Source organism: Macroventuria anomochaeta (genome assembly GCF_010093625.1).
Source record: "Macroventuria anomochaeta strain CBS 525.71 unplaced genomic scaffold BU25scaffold_20, whole genome shotgun sequence".
Taxonomy (NCBI): Eukaryota; Fungi; Ascomycota; class Dothideomycetes; order Pleosporales; family Didymellaceae; genus Macroventuria; species Macroventuria anomochaeta.
The window spans coordinates 581,273-588,988 of NW_022985381.1; the positions used below are offsets into that span (position 1 = coordinate 581,273).

At 53.7% G+C, this 7,716-nt stretch overlaps 5 protein-coding genes across 5 annotated transcripts; 3 read left to right on the plus strand and 2 right to left on the minus strand.

Moving 5' to 3' along the window:
• Positions 1 to 87: 87 nt before the first annotated feature.
• BU25DRAFT_369963 (TPR-like protein) lies at positions 88 to 2,118 on the plus strand (the record flags this gene model as incomplete). Its single annotated transcript, XM_033703939.1, has 2 exons — positions 88 to 184; positions 257 to 2,118. 2 exons carry the CDS (start codon positions 88 to 90, stop codon positions 2,074 to 2,076), a joined length of 1,917 nt encoding a protein of 638 aa, XP_033560930.1. The 3' UTR covers positions 2,077 to 2,118.
• Positions 2,119 to 2,291: 173 nt separating this feature from the next.
• BU25DRAFT_440683 (L-threonine 3-dehydrogenase) lies at positions 2,292 to 3,919 on the minus strand. The gene is made up of 5 exons (XM_033709191.1): positions 3,648 to 3,919; positions 3,528 to 3,597; positions 3,410 to 3,478; positions 3,344 to 3,359; positions 2,292 to 3,296 (listed from the first exon to the last, which is right to left on the minus strand). Exons 1-5 carry the CDS (start codon positions 3,734 to 3,736, stop codon positions 2,443 to 2,445), a joined length of 1,098 nt encoding a protein of 365 aa, XP_033560931.1. The 5' UTR covers positions 3,737 to 3,919; the 3' UTR covers positions 2,292 to 2,442.
• A 295-nt stretch (positions 3,920 to 4,214) lies between these two features.
• Positions 4,215 to 5,342, minus strand: BU25DRAFT_471753 (uncharacterized protein; the record flags this gene model as incomplete). Its single annotated transcript, XM_033710828.1, has 3 exons — positions 4,906 to 5,342; positions 4,567 to 4,867; positions 4,215 to 4,293 (listed from the first exon to the last, which is right to left on the minus strand). The coding sequence occupies exons 1-3, from the start codon at positions 5,300 to 5,302 to the stop codon at positions 4,215 to 4,217; spliced, it is 777 nt and encodes a 258-aa protein (XP_033560932.1). The 5' UTR covers positions 5,303 to 5,342.
• Positions 5,343 to 5,437: 95 nt separating this feature from the next.
• Positions 5,438 to 6,109, plus strand: BU25DRAFT_314060 (uncharacterized protein; the record flags this gene model as incomplete). Its single annotated transcript, XM_033702177.1, has 2 exons — positions 5,438 to 5,731; positions 5,795 to 6,109. Coding segments are annotated over 2 exons (609 nt in total), but the record flags the coding sequence as incomplete, so codon positions are not given.
• A 1,280-nt stretch (positions 6,110 to 7,389) lies between these two features.
• On the plus strand, positions 7,390 to 7,632 carry BU25DRAFT_311192 (uncharacterized protein; the record flags this gene model as incomplete). Its single annotated transcript, XM_033702131.1, has 1 exon — positions 7,390 to 7,632. A coding segment is annotated over one exon (243 nt), but the record flags the coding sequence as incomplete, so codon positions are not given.
• Positions 7,633 to 7,716: the final 84 nt, after the last annotated feature.

A 7,716-nucleotide genomic window follows, 5' to 3' on the forward strand; every position in this document is an offset into this window, starting at 1 on the left:
GCGATCAACAACGCGAAACACCAACCTGCTGACTAGACCTCAAGCACCGCCGCCACGCCTCACAGCAACGCATGGCCTAGCAGAGACATGGAAAAGTACCTGCGCGAGTGGCGGCAGGATGCCGTCAACAAGCACCAGTACGACACGGCCATCTTCGTCGCCGACAAGCTGCTGGCCATCACCGGTGCGTCGCATCCTGAGACCCGAGGTCACGTTACGCGGGTGCCCATACAGCTGCTGACTTGACTATTTGCAGGCGACGACCAGGATGCATTCTGGCTGGCTCAGGTCCACTTCAGCACCGGCAACTACAACCGCACCCAGTCGCTGCTCGCCCGCGGGAAGCTCAGCGACCGCAATCCGCAGTGCCGGTACCTGGCCGCCCACTGCTCCATCAAGCTCGGCAAGATCGAGGAGGCGCTGCAGACTCTCGGTGAGAAGAACCCGTCGCACCTCGTCTCGGTGGCTGGCAGCGGGAGTGCGCGGCAGAAGCTGCGCCATGTCGACACCAACAGCCGCGCTGGCGCAAGGCATAACAAGTCGGGTGCGCGCAACGAGCGGCTGCCCACAAGCGAGGAGCGCGATCGCGAAGAGGTCGACAACATCAAGTCCGAGGCGGGCATGTGCTACCTGCGCGGTGTCTGCTATGCCAAGCAGAACTCATTCGACCGCGCCAAGGAGTGCTACAAGACGGCCGTCCAGATCGACGTGCAGTGCTTCGAGGCCTTCGATGCCCTCATGGCCAACTCGCTCATGTCCCCCAAAGAAGAGTGGACGTTCATCGAATCGCTCAACTTCGACTCCATCACCGCTCCCGGTAACTCCTCCCTTTCTCAAGAAGCCGCCGAGTTTACAAAGAACCTCTACACCACCCGTCTCTCCAAGTATGCAAAACCTGAAGAGTTCGCCAACGCCACAGACACACTCAGCACCCACTACCGCCTGGGCAGCAACCCAGACATCCTCCTCTCCAAGGCCGATCTCATGTTCACACAATGCCGCTTCCGCGAAGCGCTCGCCCTCACATCGTCCGTCCTTGCCAAGGACCAGTACAACTTCTCGATCCTGCCCCTGCACCTCGCCTCGCTCTACGAACTGTCCCAGACAAACGCGCTCTTCCTCCTCGCCCACGACCTCGCCGACACTAACCCCAACGAACCCGGCTCCTGGCTCGCTGTCGGCATCTACTACCTCTCCACAAACCGCATCGCCGAAGCCCGCCGCTACTTCTCCAAAGCCTCAATGATGGACCCGCACTTCGGCCCAGCCTGGATAGGATTCGCCCACACCTTCGCCGCCGAAGGCGAACACGACCAAGCCATCTCCGCATACAGTACCGCCGCACGCCTGTTCCAAGGAACCCACCTCCCCCAACTGTTCCTCGGCATGCAAAACCTGCAGCTCAGCAACCTCTCCCTCGCACGCGAGTACCTCAGCACCGCCTACAGCCTGTGCGACACCGACCCGTTACTGTTGAACGAGATGGGCGTCGTAGCATTCCACTCAACCGACCTGTCCGCCGCCATCAAGCTCTTCCAGAAAGCACTAGGCTACTCGCAGCAGAACGAAGCAGACCCAGACTCCATCATCCCCACACGGATCAACCTCGCGCACGCGCTGCGCCGCGACGGCGCGCTCGAAGAAGCGCTGCGCGTCTTCGAAGAAGTCCTGCGCCACGGCGTCAAAGATCCCGGCGTCTTCACCGCCAAAGGCCTCGTTCTGCTTGAAGCCGGCCGGAGCTGGGACGCCGTCACCGTGCTGCACGAAGCGCTCGCCGTCGCGCCGCAGGATCCTATGGCGACCGACCTTCTCAACAGGGCGCTGGAGGCGAACGAGACTGATAGCGCGGTGTTTATGCTGGAAGCTGCCCCGAGTCAAAATGGGATGGGGCTGATTGAGGATGAGGTCGATGATCCGGTGTTCGAGGAGGCGCTGAAGAGGAGGAAGAATGCGCTGAGGGATATGGAGCCGAATAGAGTCGCGGGCAGACGCGGGAGGCGGAGGCGATATGCGGCCGGATTTGTGGAGGAGGAGAGTGACGTGGGGGAGAGTATGGTCGTGGACTCTGATGGATGAGTGTGGTTACGAGCTCTTCAAGGCATCTTTCTCGAGGCATCTTGAATTTGTCTGTGGTGGGGGGGGGGGGGAGGGGACGGAGTTGAGGCCGGTTTTACTTTTTTGGATATCATGGCATAGCGAGGCGCAAGCGGCATGGGATAGGGGAATATCACATCACTATATGGCCTCTTAGTTTGGGCCATCTTACGAAAAGTATATTTAGCAGTCTATCACGAATAAAAAAGTGCAATCACGTGACTCCTTTGGCTTGGCTGCTACATACTTGATCGGAGCAGTGTGCATGATAGATCACTTCCAGCCTTCCCTTGACCATTCTGTGATTGCGTGATCACCGACCTCAGGCGATTTTGATGGCCCGGAAGATTAGCCAAACACAATAGCCGCCTTAACACACTCCTGCCGTCTTACAACATCCATACACTCCTTCCACTCCTCGATTTTGAACGTACGGTCCACTATCCCATCGAGGCGCAGTTTCTTCGCCTTGATATACTCCAGGACGTGCGGCATGTGCTGCACGCTGCAAAAGCTCGCGATAACAGTGATCTCGTTCTCCCAGATCTTGAACGGACTCCACGCAATCTTCACTTTGTCGTCATACACACCGTACACAACAAGCTTGCCGCCTTTGCGCACAAAGTTGATCGCATTTTCGAGGACGGTGGGGGCGCCAGTGGCTTCGACGACAATGTCGAATCCGTAGAGGTTGGCGGTGTGCAGGGCGGATAGATCGGTGTCTGGATGGGAGTCTGAGATGGTTATGTAGTCATCCGCAATGTCTAGTCTTTTTGCGAGATCAAGTTTGGGCCCGGCTTTCGAGGCGATGGTCAGGTGTGCTGCGCCGTTGAGACGGATGAGCTGGGCAAGAAGAATGCCGGTCGGACCGCAGCCGAATAGCAAAACTCTGCTCCCGACTTCGAGTTGCATGCGCTCGATGCCGTGGGTGGCACAGGCCGCGGGCTCAATTAGGACGGCTTCGAGATCAGGGAGGACGCCAATGGGATGCACTTGTCGAGCAGGATAGCGGCAGTACTCTGCGAAGCCGCCGGGTACGTTTCCGCCGAATGCTGTTATGCTTTCGCAGAGGAGGGGTTTGCGGCGTGTGCAGTGGAAGCAGGAGAGGCAGGGTTGCAGGGGGTCTGCTGTTACGCGATCGCCGATGGAGACGTTGCTGACGCTTTTGCCGATTGCGGCGATGGTGCCTGCTGCTTCGTGGCCTAGAGAGTGTCAAGCGTGTTGAGTGGAGATGTGTAGATTGAGGTACCAGGTATGAGCGGCCACTGAGACGGTCAGCTTGAAGTCTGTTAACTAACTGAGCATCCGTATTCACCTTAGCCAGAAACTCGCCCTTGTGGTAATGAAGATCGGTACCACAGACTCCACATGCTGATATTTTGACCTGTTGATGTTAGTTGTGGTGATGAGGAAGGTATTGGAGCGTGGTATACCAGGACATCATCGTCACCAATTGTTGGAACATCGATCTCAACAACGGCAAACTTCTCGGGCCCTGAGTACCTCCAGAACGTCAGTTTCAAATCAGCTTCATGTTGTACAGCTTCTCCTACTGCAGCGCTTTCATCTTCTCCGGGAGGCCTTCACGTCGGCGTTTGCTCGGACGAGCGTCTCCATTCGAATTCACTTCGCCAAGCGCCATTGCAATCGACGAAGATGGTCTGGTGAGCGTGGACTCGAGAACATCGTGAGGTGGGAATCCTATTGCGGTTTATGTATTGGTGGCGTCTAGAACTCGACACGAGGTGGCAGCTACACGCGTGTATGTAGAAAGCATCCCCTTCCGCTAACGCCCCATTCGTTCGTGCTTTCCCCACGGGTGTTGACGTCGGGTGGGACTCGTCCGACATGAGGGGGTGCAATTGTGTTGGAAAAAAGTGATGAGGTAAGCAACCCCACCACTCATCAACGCCCATACAGCGCCCATACAAAACAGTGAACAATGAAGTTTAAAAAGTCATATTAGGCCTATCTACAAGTATTTTTTTGGTGTTGTGAGCGTCACCAGAGCTTACTATGGATCTTGTCACCCCTGTTTTCACGGAGCTGCCGAGACCTGTCAGGCATCTCAATAATCTGCCTCCTGACTTGTTCTGTAGTAATACTATCCCATGCTGCAATCAGGACTTGTTTGAGCATCCATTTAGTTCCAGCCCAACATCTTTGACCTGGTTTTGGCCACCAAATCCTTCTCTTGACCTTCTGTTTGAGTAGCAACCATATGCCTTCTTGCAGAATTGTCGTCGTAGAACCCAAGAGGACCTTTGTAGTTGTCACGGTACGGGCGGGTTCGGGAGATAGGTGCACGTAATCAGTATATTCACTACGGACCGCAGCCGGGTACAAGCCGGCTGGTCGACAAGACATAGCTCAAGGAGCTTCAGATGGAAGCGGCTCTCTGCCCAGATATGGTCGGGTAGCGGTCTGTACCTCTGACAAGCCAGTTAGAGATGGCAGGTTCGCTTAGGTTACCTGGCGCTCTCTGATTGGTGCTCCGGCTCAGTGCCGGTACAGTGCCGGGTCAGCGCTGTGACAGTAGTACGAGTTGATCGCTCCATCATGTGGAGAGTAAGCTTGCTCTTCTTTTTCTGCTTTTTCTTGGGTAGATCAAAAGGACAATCATGCATCTTGAACCTCCGGAGTATCCCAGTTCTTTGAAGCCTCTCTGTTGGATTAAAGTGAGCCTTATCGGTAAACCAAACAGCATGCCAGTAGTCGAAGATGCTGTAGTGTTCATGGAAGTCCCCATACTGAACCCTCGAGGTCTTGTTTTCTGGGATATATTGTTGGTAGTAGCTGCCACATACAAACGAGCATTCTCTCTGTTGGATAGGTTGTATTGAAGAGAGCGGGGCTGGAGGTTGACACTTATTTGCTGCGCCTGTACATTCAGGGGTGCTTTTTCATCATCGATGAGGGCTTGAATCTTGTTCAGAGGTACTGTGAATGGCCTCCCAAGCTTAGTTCTTTTCTCTCTTGCCTTGTCCTTTCTTACACGCCGTGCATCTCCAAAGTGATTGCGTTCATGCCTCCATCTTTCCCCTATACGAGCGCTGATACCATGTTGAAGTGCCACATCCTCCATAGTCTCACCCTTTTGGCGGTGATCTACATTCCAGAAGTAGTGCGCGCCCTCCTTAGTATCTGGACATTTAAGTGTATCGTCTTTTTCTGGGGTTTGAGGGCTTTTAACTTCATTCATAACCATTGAAAAACTCAAAAACTGACTAAGATAGGGTAGGTGTGAAGGTGGGTGGGTTGAGGCACGGGTATAGTGTTCAGCGGGGTTGATTACCTCATCACTTTTTTCCAACTTGAATTAATGTACCCCCTAATGCCGTACGTTCAGAGTCCATGGGATGGAGAAATGAGAACCGATATGGAGACCTGGGGCTACCTCGACTCGGATGAACTGCACCAAAACCACGATACGGATTGTGATTTTGCAGACAAGCATCAAGTATCAGCCATGTTCAACGACAACAAGTTCAGGGCTAACGTCAGATCGTCTGGACAAGGTAGCCCAAACCGCTGCCTCTACTTCATGCATGCAGACAGTCCTGCCACCATCCGTGATCAAAATCACAGCATACCCAAATTGACGAAACAGAAGTACTGGGTGGGCAGTCGAGAGAGTGTTGAGATCATTACATGCTATGCCTCGAACCTGCCCTGCCAGGCTAACAAAATCTATGTGTAGGCTATAGATGCGTATGCTGGTATTGGCGTTAATCTGAAGGAAAATTTCGTATACTTCATGAATTGCAAAAGCCCTGAAGAAGCTGCAAAAGAGACTTGGAAAAGGCCGGTTACCCCGCACGAACTGCTGGCATTGCGTTCAAGTTCTGATTTAGTCTTCACCTTCTGGAACCGAGTCGCAACAACTGCCACACGCGGCAATTTCAAATACATCACGTCTTGTCGAATCACTAACGACAAGACTGAAGCGGTCATCGAACGCGCCCTCGAAGCTGTGGGTGTCGATCGGATTCAGAAGTGGCCTGGCACTGATTTCGAGTTCGCCATCGGGCTTGGTACGGGTGATGAGATAGAAGCAGCTCTAACTCTGCTAGGTAGGTTGTAAAATCCATTATCTTGCTCGACCAATGCAGGACACAGGCTCTCCCAACAGCCTCGGTGCTGGATATCTTCTGATTAACATAAGCGTTAGTTGGGATGGAAATATATCTCTATGATCAGAGTCTTCGAGCTGGGCGACGACTACCCTTTCATTCTATTCTATATTTCTGGAAACGCCCCATGGAAATTTCTCGTCGACACTGTTGAGCAGCGTCTGGAGGATTCTCACAGTACTTCCCGCCGAAAGCGCGATCAGTCAAAGGCCAAGAGCAGGAAGGACAGGATCGTGCGCCGTAATTATCAAAGCAAGTCTGAGCGCGTATGTCTGGCTTGTTGCGGCTTTGTGGGTGAAGGTGTACATTTCACTACGGGAATGTCCAGCTTTTTAAGAATGCGACGTAGAAGGCTAGTTTTAGGGTACGTACTCATTCTCCTGCTACACCAGCATTGTGATGTTCAGTGTCTTCGGTTATCTTAGTTCCTACAGTGCTCTTTGTTGATCTCTCTGTTCCAGTAATTGTGCCCTTGTGTCACATCAAAGGGCCATTGAGACCAACACGCAACGTGTTTCTTTGATTAACCGCTACACTCGATTGCCACTTTTCTTCCGTTGCGAATGGTGGTCTATTCATGTTGTGTACATGCGATAACACGAAGTCTGGAGGTCTTGGTGGCACGCACCTGACGACCTCCAGGGCTCTTTCACTTCCACAGCTTCCGTGCAAATAGAAAACGACTGGCTCGTGCTAACACGCGAAATATTCGTGTCAAGGTGCTATTTGCGATCCACTTCGACGCAGCACACGCTGCGCTTCTCAACTTCCCCCGTGAGCTGCGCGCCTACAGCACCTACTGCTCCTGCTGCCTTCCACGAACGGAAGGAGCGCCTTGTTCACTATGAGGCCTTTCGCAGCCCTCACTCTCCTCGCATCAGTTGAATCTGCAGCTGGCTGTGCTATCCATGGTCCTTTTCGACCGGCCACCGTCACTAGCCTTCTACCTGCACTGCAGCTGCGCGATCTGCATGTCAACAACGCGAATACCTCCACGGTTGTCGGCGCCAACGATGACTTCGATCTCGACGACCCACCCGACGACCCATGGGCTCTAGATCCGGACGATGAAGAAGATGAGAAAACACAGAAGTTCGCCCCAGAACAACAAGAAGCCATTTGGTGCAAAGCCAAGAGCCGAGGTGTCCAGCTGATCAAGGCCATGATGATGAACGATCAGGAAGCGGCGACCATGCTCTCTTGGCCGTACACTCAAAGTAAGTGGGATGGTGATCTCAAGCCTGAGCTGAGGAAATGGGGTTACAGGGACAATTATGAGGGAGATAAAGAGATTGATGCACAGTGTGACTTTGACAAGACGCACGAGATGGGGGACGCTTTCAAGGACCTGAAGGTCGATTCGCGCTCAGCTGGACAGGGTGGTCCAAACCACTGCTTAGAGATGGGGGGTAACGCTCCAGGCGCCGGGGGTATCGGTACGTCGGAGGAAACGAGATTAGGAGGCGCGTGGTCCGTGCCCACGCGGTTT

Coding starts and splice junctions, on each gene's coding strand:
- BU25DRAFT_440683 (XM_033709191.1), bottom strand. CDS start 3,736: ATGGCGCTTGGCGAAGTGAATTCGAATGGAGACGCTCGTCCGAGCAAA. Junction 3,598..3,647: donor GAGAAGATGAAAGCGCTGCA/GTAGGAGAAGCT, acceptor GACGTTCTGGAG/GTACTCAGGGCCCGAGAAGT. Junction 3,479..3,527: donor TTGGTGACGATGATGTCCTG/GTATACCACGCT, acceptor TAACATCAACAG/GTCAAAATATCAGCATGTGG.